Source organism: Rhipicephalus sanguineus, chromosome 9 (assembly GCF_013339695.2).
Source record: "Rhipicephalus sanguineus isolate Rsan-2018 chromosome 9, BIME_Rsan_1.4, whole genome shotgun sequence".
Taxonomy (NCBI): Eukaryota; Metazoa; Arthropoda; class Arachnida; order Ixodida; family Ixodidae; genus Rhipicephalus; species Rhipicephalus sanguineus.
The window spans coordinates 7451935-7466129 of record NC_051184.2 but is presented as its reverse complement, the minus strand read 5'-3'; the positions used below and the strand labels follow the sequence as shown (position 1 = coordinate 7466129).

Genomic DNA, 14195 nt, shown 5'->3' with positions numbered 1-14195 from the left:
TCGTATACCAACAGGTATGGGGCATTTATTTCTGAATAAAAGCACTTTAATGTTTAGAGCTGTAAAGCCAGCAGTGCCATAAACAATGGACAAGGCAGTGACTCATTTCTGCTCACCGAGAACAGTCACTTTAGCAGAGGCTGATGTCTTGCCATGGGCATTCTCCAAAACCAGCGTGTATTTTCCAGAGTCAGACCGCACGGAGGATGCGATGTCCAGCAATGTTTGGTTGGCTGTGTTGGTGACCTCAACACGATTGTCATGCACCGGCTTGTCGTGGATATGCCACTCGATGGTAGGCGCAGGCTCTCCCTTGATGGGTACTGTGAAATTGATAGGCCGTCCAGCCCGTACCTTGATGTCCTTCAGGGCAGCTTTGTCCAGCGATGGAGCCACTGCGCAGCAAGAACACAGAGCAAGTTAAACATATCTTAGACCATTGCAGTTTGCTATTCCACAATGCTGTCTGAGGATAATGAGCCACTGCACAGCAAGAACACAGAGCAAGTTAAACATATCTTAGACCATTGCAGTTTGCTATTCCACAATGCTGTCTGAGGAATAATGACTTTTGACACCTGCACATACAGAACGGAGGCAACGAAACTGTAATTTCGTCGTTCCAACACATCCACTTAGATAATTCTTAAATTTCAAGATTTACTGAGATAACAAAATTTCACAGATGTTTACAAACAAGGTGCTAAATATATTCCTCTTTTACGATGCAAGATCTTCATGTCACAGGCTAAGCTTATTTTACTAACAGTGTGAAAACTCAAAAGTACTAAGAAAGGAAGACACAATGTGAACGCCGTTGTGTTGTATCTTCCTTTCTTACTTCTTAGTGCCTTCGTGCTTTTAGTAAAATACGCATTTGTACTGGCTTGCCTAATAAGCTACGGTTCTATAGGCTATGTGACCATATTTGGTCAGTGCAATCACTCTTTGGATGCAACCCTGCAGGCACAATGCTCATCCCATGCAGGCATGGACACCTGACAGTAATTTTCTGCTCTGGCTAACTCACAGGTCTTTTCAAATCTGGCGTAACCCACTTACACTTTCGTGGCTTGGCAACCACCGACTTTGATGGGTCGCTCGGCTCGCTGGGTCCGGCCTTGTTGAGGGCAATGATACGGAACTCGTACTCCTCGCCTTCCTTCAAGTGAGGCACAGTGGCCTTGGTGGCATCGCCAGGAACGCGAGCAGCCTCTTCCCACAGCGGGCTGCCCTTGTTGCGCTTTTCCACAACATATCCCGTGATCGGGGCACCACCATCGCGCGGTGCACGCCATTCGAGGTCAACATGGTCCGCATCCCAGTCGGTGACCTCCGGAGGTGTTGGTTTGTTGGGTTGGTCTGAAACGGTGCGTTCAACATTTTTATCAGTGACAGAACTGTGACTAAATTGGGCGTTTAGAATGTACAGTGCTCATGGATTGAAACACGCCATCAAAACTTCAAGTATAAAAACTAGATGCACCCTTGCTCGAGAAAACCGCGTCATGCCACTACAAATCTGGCCGCTGAAGGTGATGCTGGGCCTGACGTGAGTGTACAAGCTAAACTACACTGATGGGACATGAACCGAAAACTGTGGGAATGAAAGTATGCGCTCTACTTAGCCATAAATTGTCACATTTCAGTCCCTGAGCACGGTACCCAAAAATTTAAAGCATAACATACTAGGTACCGGCCCCAGAAACAAAATTTTTCTTACAATGGACTAGGTAGAACCAAAGTAAGATATGGTGGCAAACTATGCATACTTTACATGACTTGAACATAAAGGCGATTGGCTTAAGTGCATGATTGCAGATATGCTGCACCATGCCTGCGAATGATCCATAGTCATGCCTTCTCTCTCTTTCAACCCCCCTCCACACATGTAAGGTAGCTAACTGGACAACATCTAGCTAACCTCCTTGCCTTTCCTTTCTTTCTCTGAACTAAGGAAAATTGTGTTGAATTGATAGGAATTCATTGTTTTCCACGTTCTGTGTTTCAGTAGGTAAGCTTTCTAGAACAATCAAGATTGTGCTCATGCTCAAAAATATATGCTCGCTTTTTGCCAGTGTACAAGCTACCTTTTAAAAAGTGAATCGCTGCATGTGTAACTGATACTGCATCTTTTTTTCGTCGCTGTTGCATTGTTTAACTTAGAACGCTGCACATATAAAGTTACTTTTTCTAAACAGCAGTTCTTATCCTCAACCTTTAAGGTAACACCATGTTGTCCTCAGTATTCGACATGTCTATAGGCACTTGACATCTGGGATTCTTGGATACCATGGATAAAATACTATACAACATCGGAAAAGCTTAACACCTAAGTATTTAGTAAGGCTATGACTGGGGCTAGTTGGTTTGTGTCGACTTCTTGGATATGCGCTGTTTTTAAAGAATAACGACAAAGAAGACGCAGACCCAGAGGTGGATAGGACAAAGGGCATGCGCTTTGTCCTATCCACCTCTGTGTCTGCGTCTTCTTTGTCATTATTCTTTAAAAACAGTGCATATCCAAGAAGTCGACTTAAATATTTGTGGTCACAACCATATTGTGTTAAAGAAGGAAGAATGAAGCACAACTAGAACGCGCAAACTCTCCGCTGATGGAACAGTGCCCAACACTTGTCTTACGAAGTTCTGTTGAACATGGCTGCAGGATTTGAGAACACTGTGATTCATTAAAAACAAACGAGCACAGTGAAGCTTTTGTTCGCTCACCGAACGGATTCTTGGCAGTGATGGCATCCTTAGTTGTCGCGTAAGGAGAGTCACCCTCCTTGTTCACCGCCTTCACTCGGAAGTGATACTGGTGCTGGTTGGCCAGGCGTTCAGCCTTCACTGTGGTGCCCATGGTTTCAGCGACAGGTGTCCAGATGCCAGAGTCCAGGTCCTTCTTCTCAACGACATAATGCAAGATGTCGCAACCACCATCATCCTTTGGAGGCTTCCACGACACCTCGCAGTTGTCCTTGGTGATCTTGTCAATCTTGATCATCTGCGGTGCCTGCGGCACATCTGCAGGAGACAGGTTTCAAAATCAGAACAGTAAAAGTTGTTTACGGGTTCTTGCTAATGCTATGTTTACTTGTCTAGAGTATTAAACCTAACAAAATGAAAGTGCGTTCACGTTGTAAGTGCTGCAAGGTTAGAGAATGACAATGGTGGAGAGAAAACGCAAATGAAGTAGACTACAAGAACAAAACCATGAGGCTCCTTTCAGATACCTTGATCAAGTCCTTTTTCTACCATATGTTCTTGTACAACCAAAACTGTAATTTATTAAAGACATCCATCAGTCATGAAATTGGGTAGTTCAATAACTGGCAATTTAACTAAAATTCTAATCATATAGAGTCAAATAGTCGACTAGTATATTTTCAAATGTATGTTTGAAATTATGTGTTCAAATAGTATATGTCATAACAAAACACTGCTACCTGCAACACTTGCACACAAATGGATCGTAAATCATTTGAGCATTAAATAACCAGTATAGGCTGAAAGAATAGCAGTACACTGTTTGCTTGAAACAATACATAATGAAGATACAACTGATACACTGTGCAGTGCATTAACATGGGACAGCTCATGGTGCTCACCCATGACAACGACATTGACTTTAGCAGTGTCTGTGCCATTGGGATTGGTTGCCGTCAGGATGAGGGTGCCACTGTCACCACGTTCAGCATTGCGCACTGCCAGCTTGGTCTTGTAAGGCTCGTGTGAGATGGTCCAGCGCTTGTTGTCCTCTATGCTCTTGCCCTCCAGGGCCCACTTCTTGTTTGGCGGCGGCTCGCCAAGGACGGGCACTTCAAACTCGAAGCTCTTTCCAACCTTGATACGGATGTCATGCAGAGCAGTGCGATCGATCCTTGGAGCCACTGTAAAAAAAACAAGGCACAATACCACACAATTGTTAGGATTTAATACTGCTACAACAAAAGTTGTCTCCCCATGTCATTCATAACAAGAGTGCATTCCATCTAGAAAGGGTTCTGTGATGGAAAACCTTAGAACACTTTTGAAAACTGGGAGCTATTCCTGTCGATGTCTTAGCCCGTCATTGTTACAATGTCGTTCCTACAAGTGGAAAGTGGATTCACTGCCTAGCACTCAGCAGAACGACTAAAAGCAATGTTTTTTAGCATGGCCCTAGGCATTTAGATAAAATTGTAGGCTGCTAGCATTTAATACACCAGTTTCAGGCCACAAACAATGCACTTGCAAGTCACTTCGACCTTGCTCAACACAGTAAGTAAAATGTTGCTTGTTCATTCTTGTAAATATACAAATGTCTGGAATGCAAGAAATCATGGTTACTGACCAAGGAAGATGCTGTTTGACTTTTAAAAATCCATATGGGCACCTTGTTTAAAAGGAATCATACAGAGACCTTTAAAGACATGCCTCGGTGAAAACGTTTACCATGCGATGTACGCTCTTTGAGTCAAGTAAACACTCACTGTTTTTGGGGCGGGCAACATGTTGTCCAGTGGACTCGCTGGGAACTCCCGGTCCGCCCTTGTTGACTGCCCTGACACGGAATTCGTACGGAGTACCCTCGATGAGATCACCAACCTTTGCTTTAGTCTCATCTGCCGGGACCTCCATGACTGGTGTCCAGTCAGGACTGGGAAAGAGATGGAATAGAATTTGATAGAAATCAATCGCAGTGCAAGTCGTTCTCGTAATCTTTACTCAAATAACGGACTCCACGAGATGTGCAGTTTGCTGATGAAAATTTCAACCTTATTTCGCCACAAGTGGTCGCTCTTTGAACACTTTGCAATGCTTAACGTTTAGGCTTGTGCGAATATTCGAGCACTTCGAATATTCGAACGAATAATACAGTATTTGAATTCGCTTCGATTCGAATTTAAATTATTGAAAATTTCGAAGTATTCGAAAGGAACGAATAGGTGTATATTAAGAGAGCGATTCGTTGGGCAAGTTGGTGATCCATAATGTTACTAACAGCGCAAAAAAAGGACGAAGGACCAGGAAGAAACACAGACAAGCGCTGTATATTAATCCGCTTGTAAACCCCCTGTAAAGGTGGTTTCACTGCAGTGCAGGGATGCTATACCGTGAATACACCTTTTCAATAAAAATCCGCACTGTCCGCTTGTAACCTCCTGTAAAGGTGGTTTCACTGCAGTGGAGGAGTGCTATACCGTCAATACACCTTTTCAGGAAAAATCCGCACTGCCGCGAAGCCCCACTTCAAGGTTAAATGAACATATTACCCTCACATCGATTCATCATTTTTTAAGTTTAAAAACTTGTTGTACCAGCTTATATGCTCCAAGTGTAGTAAATTTTAAAACGTAACATACTTTACAAGTTATCACTTGCATTCTACCAAAAGCCAAATCCTGCTACTACTCAAAGTTGCTTCCACTTCCTTTGAACCAAAAAGAGTAACATTTGCACTTGCCTTGTTACAATTAAAAAAAAAAAACGTTGTGCAGGTTGGTTGGGTCATCACAAATATGCTCGTTTTTCTTTATAATGTGTGATATATACTATTCGAATTCGATTCGAAATTATTCGACCAAGATCACTATTCGCTTCGAATTCGCTTCGAACCTAAAATTTACTATTCGCACAAGCCTAGTAACGTTATGTATGCATAACTGCTCAGTTCACAACCCTTCGTAAATTTGTTCATCCTGATATTGGGCATTTCTCTGAATGTAATCCTGGGAGTGTTAGCCAGCGGCATTCGCAGCCAAGGCTGTGAGTGTGGAACACATTTTTTTTTTTTTGCCAGATGGCGTCATGTAGCACATCAACCAGAAATACCCAACAAAGTGGATGTGGAAACGCCTGCCGTGATAGCCCAATTGGTAGAGCATTGGATGCGTAATTGAAAGGTTGTAGGTTTGGGCCCCACCGACGGCAAGCTGTTTTTATTTGTCAATTTAATTCATTTGCATTTATGTCGTGATTACTACACAACAGTAAAAAACTACAAATGTCTCCTGTGCTTTCCTTGGTTTAAGCGTCTGTTGACTTCATTAAGCTGTGACAAAAGATGATGTATCAGGGCACAAAAGTGGGACATGAGATATCAATGGCAGGAGCTAATAAAAGCTGAGTGGTTTAAGCCAAATATGACACCTTTTGCTCCAGTCGAGACTGCAGGAGTGGCTGATGTTGAAGTACAAAGATTATGGAAATCACAATCACATAAGGCTCTAAGTAAGATAAGTTCTTTTGTTTGATTCAATTTTCTGGCTGGATTTCCTTTCAGGTGTAGGCAGAAGGAGGTTTACAGCAGCCTTGACATGTAAACATGAGCGACAATTGCAAAGCACACTCTACTGGAAAGCAAATGACAAGTCTCACTTGTATTTGTCCTTCTTCTCAATGACGTAGCCCGTGATAGGCGATCCTCCGTCATTTTCAGGTGGGGTCCACTTAAGCTTCACAAAGTCCTTGTCGTAATCCTCAATCTCCGGCTTGCCAGGACTGCCAGGTTCATCTTAGAAGAGAAGAAAAATAAAGAAAACCCGATTAGCTGGCAGAAATAAAGAAACATTTTCTGCTTTGTTTTGACACCTGTGAACAGAAAGTAAAGATAGACCTAAAGTGAAACGTAGTGACGATTACATTACTTGCCAATTACAAAGCATAATTATGTTTACTTTCAAGACTGAACTATGTTAGGACAATGCAACAGCTTGGACAAATGCTGCAACACGCTACAAGAGAATAAACATCAAAATTTGAAAACATTGGTGATGCAGCTTAGTGACAAGTAGTCATCAAGCCAGCCTAAGAGAACAAACAGTAACAGCCTGAGGAAAACGTGAGCATGCTATGGGATGAGGTCAAGGAATGTAACAAAAAGTGGTGACCCCATGTGAGAATGAGAACATCAGACTAAAATGGCATAGTGTAAAGGAATGCAGCGTGGAAGGTAAGTACTATCCATGGCAAACAACTTCAACGAACACTAGCTGTTCAAACAATGCGAGGTGCACTGATCTGACTTCATCTTGAGACTTACTGGCCTGCGATGCATTCTGTTAGAGAAGTGATACTGCGAGCATGCACATGATGTCAGCTGCAAGGTTGCATATGTATCTCTTTGAATGACTGATCGGTAGCTATGCGCAAATAACTGCAAGGCACACACGAGTGCAAGGTCAAAACTGAGTATAGTGACGAAACACGAAAATGGGGTTTAGTATTGGAGTATTACCGAATGGATTCTTGGCGACGATGGATTTGTCAGCTTCAAGAGGTTCAGACTCTCCCTGGCGGTTGGCAGCCTTGACTCTGAACTTGTACGTCTTGCCTGGCTGCAATCCCTTTACCTGCATGGCATGTCATAAAGAGATAAGAAACCCAGTATGCTACTAACAAGATAAAGTTTCACAGCCATCGTGAGACTACACATTCAACTCCTTAAGAGAAACATATGTGGCCATTATGCACCTAATTGCACACGGCTTAGAAGCTTTATAGCATTTTTGAAAGCACTATTTAATCGGCATAAATATTTATCTTCACATCATAAAGCAAATGAAAAGGTTATCTGAGCATCTCTGCTGAGTTCGGCTACCCATCTGCATTAGCACTCGCTTTTCCTTCAATTCTGCCTTAATTATTAAGTGCTGCTGAGGCTAAGCAGTTAAACTAGCTGAACCTCTGTTTGCTACTTTTCGTAAGCCTTGTACACACAAACATTATGAAAATCTAACAAACAAGCAAAAAATTTTTTAAAATAAAAAAAAACACATCTTTTGTGAGGCACACGTCTGAAATTAGCAAGAACAATGCAGTGGTCATTCACAAATGCAAAAGAAGCATATGTATTTGAGCTGCATCACAAGAAAACTCTGCTCCTTTATTTATATTTTTTCCACCACATTGATACTTAAACTGATGTCCCATAGTGTGCACCTTAGAAGCTGCCACGTCTTTGAGAGCTACAATATTATGTCATTAAAGATCGATTTCAATGTTATGCATAAAACTTTCACTGTTTAGCAATACAAAATTTTGAATCGTGAGACCAAGTTCTCGTGTCTGAAGGTGCTTTTCCTGAATTGAAGCTGGGAAGCAAGCAACCAACCTTCATCTGAGTCTCGGGCCCATGGGTGTCACCAGCTGGGACCCACAGGCCTGTATTAGGATCGAGCTTCTCAACAACATAGTGATCGACAGGCATGCCACCGTCATCCACAGGAGGATTCCACTTGAGTGTGCAACCCTCCGCGTGGACGTCTTCGATTTTGAGTGGTCCTCCAGGAGGCGTTGGTTTGTCTGCACAAAATGCAGTCATTCGTCAGGTCTATGGCAAAAACTCTAGAACACAGTTTTGACATTTTGACAGTGTAAAAACAAAGAAAGCATTTTCAATATGCCACTATTATTTACAACAAAAATGAAAACAAAAATGGATTACTTAGTTCCCATAATATGAAGTGTAGCATGTTGATCACCAACAGAATGTCAGATTCTGAAGTGAACTTACAAAAACCCTTGTTGATGTAATCTTGCTCCAAGAGGCATTTGTAATTTTGGTACTTTTGTAATGTACTACTAGTACAACAAATGAAACTCTAAGTATACGTTTGCCTAGACTTTATACTGATGATCAATTTCATCCGCCCCGGTGACAGTGGTTACAGTGTTTGGCTGCTCACCCAAACAGTGCAGGTTTGATCCCAGCCACCGCATTGCATTCTGATGGCAGTGAAGGTAGAGGCCCGTGTATTGTGCGAAAGAACCCCACGTGGTTCAAATAATGCAGCGCCCTCTACTACAGTGTGCCCCATAATCATATTGTGGTCTTTGCATGTAAAACCCTGGAAACTACATACATAATCAATTTCCTTCGACATCTCATGAAATACTGACTCACCCAGGACAATGACTTCGACGTCAGCAACATCCTTGCCGTGCTCGTTGACAGCTGTGATGGTGTAAGTGCCACTGTCAGCACGCTGAGCATGCCGAACGTTGAGTTTGGTGTTGTAAGGAACGTTGGTGAGCTTAACGTGATCCGTGGGGAGCACCTTCTTGCCCTTCAGGGTCCAGGTGACCTCTGGCGGTGGCTCACCAATGACGTTGACATCAAAGTTGAAGTTCTGCCCAGCCTTAATGCGCACCTTGTCCAGGTTGGTACGATCAATTTTGGGTGCCACTGGAACAGCAAATCAAGAAAAAAAAAATCAAAATGTCACCACTACTGGACTGAGTGAGATACAACTGCTGGAGTTAATTTGAATGTCCAATTCGTTTAACATTTCCTGTTGAAAATGCCATTTTGCCATGCTCTGTGTCGACCAACCATCGTTAACAACCACTAAAGAGCCCTCCACACTCACATGATTGGTGTTTTAATTCTGTGACACGGGCTAACAATACAAATAGTCAAAAAGCATGAAGGTACACGTCGACATGCCACCCGTAAAATTTCTTGGGGGCAAAAGTGAAATTTTATGAATTTGTAGCACAATATTGTGCTCTGTCATAAGCAGAAGCATGAGGCAAAAACACAGCAAGGAAACTCCAGTAATGTTTGAATGGGCATTTCTAGGCAATGCCATATAAAGAAAAAACCCAGAATGAATGCATAAAGATGAGGATCAACAGATGGTTCCTAATGGCATAAAACACAAGCTCGATCAGTAATCACCACAATTAGACGGACCAGCCCTGGATCACAATTTTATCCAGGAGAGGGAGGGTTTGACTTTGAGGTGGTTATCGATGAAGGTGATAACTGCATAGACGTTTACAATCAATAATAATAAATTTATTTGTGTACCAATAAGTGCTCTGATGACATGTATCTTTTAAAACAAAAAGTATGGCACTTAAGCATGCCACTTTATTTCTGTTCTGGCCTCGGCACAATTGGTGTCCTGAGCTTTAATATAAGGACTATAAGGACAGCAGTAATGCAGCTTTATGTAGTTTTTGGCTGGGCACAAACGAAGCAATAATATTTTAAAATTAAACCACGCAGATCGGGTATGTGCACTTCAATAGTGAAGGACCAGTACTAATATGGTTCTGTTCTCCTCAATAATCCTTAAACCTTTCTTGTACATTCGAAGCAAAAGAACAGTAAGAGCTGGGAAAGACTTCATGACTTTGTCGTGTGCCATATTCAGGTGCTGCACACACAAATTTTAAGGAGGGGGGGAGGGCAGGACATACGAACATACCCATTCCCCCTTGGATCATCTGTCCATGGCCCTGACTAGGCTGTTACACTTTTTTAAGGCATCAGATGAAGCTAGCATGCAATGAGCACTGATGCAGCTGTAGTGTCGGGGATTTTGAGCAGCCTTGCCAAAAAACAGAGATTATCTCTTTCTCAAAAGCGGAAGCAATTGCCAAAAGTCTGCCAACTTATCCCAAGTGAACTCACGCTTGCGTGGCTTGGTGATTATGGGCAGTGTGGCATCACTGGGTTCACCCGGTCCTGCCTTGTTGACGGCTATGACACGGAACTCGTATGGCTGGTTGGCTGCCAGGTCTCCCACCGTGGCCTTTGTCTGGCTGGCAGGCACTTCGGCGGCCTTCTCCCAGTTGCCCCACTTGTCCTTCTTTTCAATGATGTACTTCTCCACTGGAGCACCGCCATCGTTCTCGGGCGGAGTCCACTTGAGGTCCACGTGGTCCTTGTCCCAGTCCGTTGCTTCGACGTTGCCTGGTTTGCCGGGCTCATCTAGCAAGTAGCAGCAAACACAAGCATTACATCAGTGTGGTGCACGCAACTGATTACACCAATCTTGTTACCCATAAAAGCGCAATTCCTTCAAGAAGCAAAACTTAGCAAAGTGCTGAGCAGAGGTGTAGCTGTCCCATTTACTATGGAAAAGGAAGGGGGTAGCCAAAGTAGCTGAGGAAGGCACACAAAATAAATCATTGGGATGTTAATACACACATACCCCGTTTACTTACCAAATGGATTCTTGGCAACAATGGTTCCGTCCATCTCAAGAGGCTCACTCTCGCCTTCTTTGTTCAAGGCCTTAACCCTGAACTTGTATTCCTTTCCTGGAGTCAGGCCAGTCACATCCATTCCTGTATCAAAATTCAACGCCACTGTGATTACACAATCAATCAGAAAACATCTATAAGCACTGAGCCAGTACTGATGGGTCGAGCTGTTAAATTGAAATTGACAACAGAACGGAAAATGCGTCATGTGCTATACTATCTTTTGCAGATGCTACTATAGTTACCTCTACCAGCAACAAAAAAACTATAAAGGGGGGCACAGTGTAAGAATAACCTTATGTTCTGTTTTCTTTGCATGCTGATTTGTGTCCATGGTAAAACCTGCCAAAGCTGCGGTACTTATAACAGTGCCAAGATTAGCAAATGATAAACCTGCAGTTATGACAAAGTCTTAATAAACGGAGTTGTCATAGCTTACCGGGCTCTTTGGTCTTGCCCACAGGAACCCAGACACCAGTTTCAGGGTCCATTTTTTCCACGAGGTATCCATCAAGTGGCATGCCTCCGGTGTCCTTTGGTCGTTTCCACTTCAGCTTGCAACCCTCCTTGTGGACATCAGAGACCTCTAGAGGACCTTCGGGATTTCCTGGAACATCTGCAGTGGATGCACAGCATGTTCTTAGCAAGGTTATGAAATTCAATAAGTCATAAAGTGTGGCTAAAACTATTTTGATGTCGTCTTTCTTTAAATTGCCTATATTAAAGACTTTAGTATTATACTGGTTTCTGTAAAAACTTAAGGTCAGAGTCAGATGTGGGGACATCACCAGAATTTCATTTCGGGAGATTAGGAGGAGGTGATTTTCCTATATTTATGTGATGTGCATGTACCTGTATTGCAAGCATCATAGAAGGCATCATGCAGGCCCTGCAACTGTAGAAAGGTATTTTGTAGGCTTGTGCGAATAGCAAATTTTAGGTTCGAAGCGAATTCGAAGTGAATAGTAATTTTGGTTGAATAATTTCGAATCGAATTCGAATAGTATATGTCACATATTATAAAGAAAAATGACCGTATTTGTCATGACCCAACCAACCGGCACAATGTTTTAAAATTGTAACAAGGCATGTGCAAATGTCATTCTTTTTGGTTCAAAGTGGAAGCAATCTTGAATAGTAGCAGGATTTGGCTTTCAGTAGAATGCAGGTGATAACCTGTAAAATATGTGACGTTTTAAAATTTCCTATACTTGGAGCATATAAGCTGGTATAACAAGCTTTTAAACTTAAAAAATGATGAAGCGATGTGAGGGTAATCTGTTCATTTAACCTTGAAAGGGGGCTTCGCGGCAGCGCGGATTCTTCCTGGAAAGGTGCATTCACGGCATAGCACTCCTCCACTGCAGTGAAACCACCTTTCAATAAAACTTGTAACTGGGCGAGTTGGAGGTAAAAAACTGGAAGCGCAAATAACAAGACAGGGACACAGGAAGAAAGAACATGGACAGGCGCTACTTTCAACTATTTTGTACCACCTTTACAGGGGGGTTACATGCGGACTAATATACACCCATTCGTTCATTTCGAATACTTCGAAATTTCCAATAATTTAAATTCGAATCGAAGCGAATTCGAATACTGTAATATTCGTTCGAATATTCGAAGAGCTCGAATATTTGCACAAGCCTAGTATTTTGTACACAACATACATTTGCACACAGTTTATCCTGACACTTCGTCCGGGGGACCAGCCTTCGTCTGGTTATGACAAAGGGCGTTCCATACCTAGACAAGGGCCATTCCCTAGGCTGATACGTTGAAATAAAGTGTGCGAAGAAAACATATATCGTATCTGAAATACCTTCACACACACAAACATGTTCATATCTAAATAAATTTCTGGGCAGGGGAGGGGGGGTGAATCTTTCACCCCCCTTTGGCAATGCTTATGGCCAGTTGTCTTCCGCAGTTCACTTGATGCAAATGTGAATTAGCACCAAGTGAACTAAACTTTTTCCCGCAGTCAATCTAGTCACACACAGGACCAAATGAACAGAAACGTGTACATTGTGAATTAAAAAGAAGTCCCACTTAGCTGAACCATCCTTTATGCTGCTAAAATTCATTAAAAACTGCCAATGTAGAATCTGCCTAACTACATCCCTTTCCTTGGAGGATTGTCTAACGACGTGCTGGCCTCAAACCAATTAAAGTGCTTACCCAAGACGTTGACTGTAACCGTGGCTGCATCTTTGCCAGAGCTGTTTGTGGCAGTGATGGTGTACTTTCCAGAGTCACCACGTTCAGCCCTCCGCACAGACAACTTGGTGTTGTAGTCCTCAGTCTCAATGTTGCGATGTGTGGTGGGTTTCAGGGTCTCATCGTCTAGAGACCAGACGATGGTCGGTGGAGGCTCACCCTGGACGTTAACGTCAAACTTGATTGGCTGTCCAGCCTTGATGGTCAAGTCGTGGAGGTTCTTGCGGTCAATGCGTGGTGCCACTGAAATGAGGAAAAAGGCTCAGATTAGTTTATCGGCATTACTCTTATTCTCACATATGGGGCTGAAACCTTGAGAATAACAGAGAAACCCTTCAAGAAGAAGCTACAGGGACCACCCATTGCGTGATGGAACAAAAAATTATAGGTGTAACACTAAGACTCCAACTATGCTGGAGTCAGTGCCCATTCGCCATGCATTTCTCTGTCATGTCGGCGTAAGACTGAGAGTATCATTTATTTTCACATTGAAGTTGTTATTAAAACAAGTATTGCCACATCATATCAGAGGCATACGAATGAGACAATATCACTGAAGATGTCTGCTGATCTGATGTAACAACTGTCAAAATTACACCATGGGAGAACCCTTGTTAGCCTGCAATTGGATGCTGGAGGTATCATGACAGCAAAAACATGCAGTCGTATTTGTGGAATACAAGACTGTTCTGTGGTTGTAGGGGCTGTAGATCTGCACTGTGGTGCCGTAATGAAAAAGAAAACTGGAGAACTAAACAGCACTTCAATTACTGATACTTATTGAACCAGTTTTTAGTATGCCGGTATTGTTGTGCGGTCTTGGAGCCCTTTCAACCAAGTGCACTACATTGAAACTCACAATGCACACGATAGTGCACAGTGCAACAAAGAACAAAAGCATAACTAGGAGTGATTACACTTGAGCTGTAGAAATAACTTCACAAATATTAAATTTAATTAAAATAATACAGTACTGATCCCTGGCTTTATAC

At 42.7% G+C, this 14195-nt stretch overlaps 1 protein-coding gene across 1 annotated transcript in view; it reads right to left on the bottom strand.

Moving 5' to 3' along the window:
• Positions 1-14195, bottom strand: part of LOC119404538 (twitchin-like) — a 96220-nt gene that overhangs the window by 50001 nt on the left and 32024 nt on the right. Inside the window, 13 exon segments of the mRNA XM_037671076.2 lie at positions 117-395; positions 1063-1362; positions 2731-3027; positions 3612-3893; positions 4476-4642; positions 6364-6499; positions 7223-7337; positions 8099-8289; positions 8891-9172; positions 10409-10708; positions 10945-11067; positions 11423-11599; positions 13165-13446. Coding sequence (XP_037527004.2) covers positions 117-395; positions 1063-1362; positions 2731-3027; positions 3612-3893; positions 4476-4642; positions 6364-6499; positions 7223-7337; positions 8099-8289; positions 8891-9172; positions 10409-10708; positions 10945-11067; positions 11423-11599; positions 13165-13446 — 2931 coding nt within the window.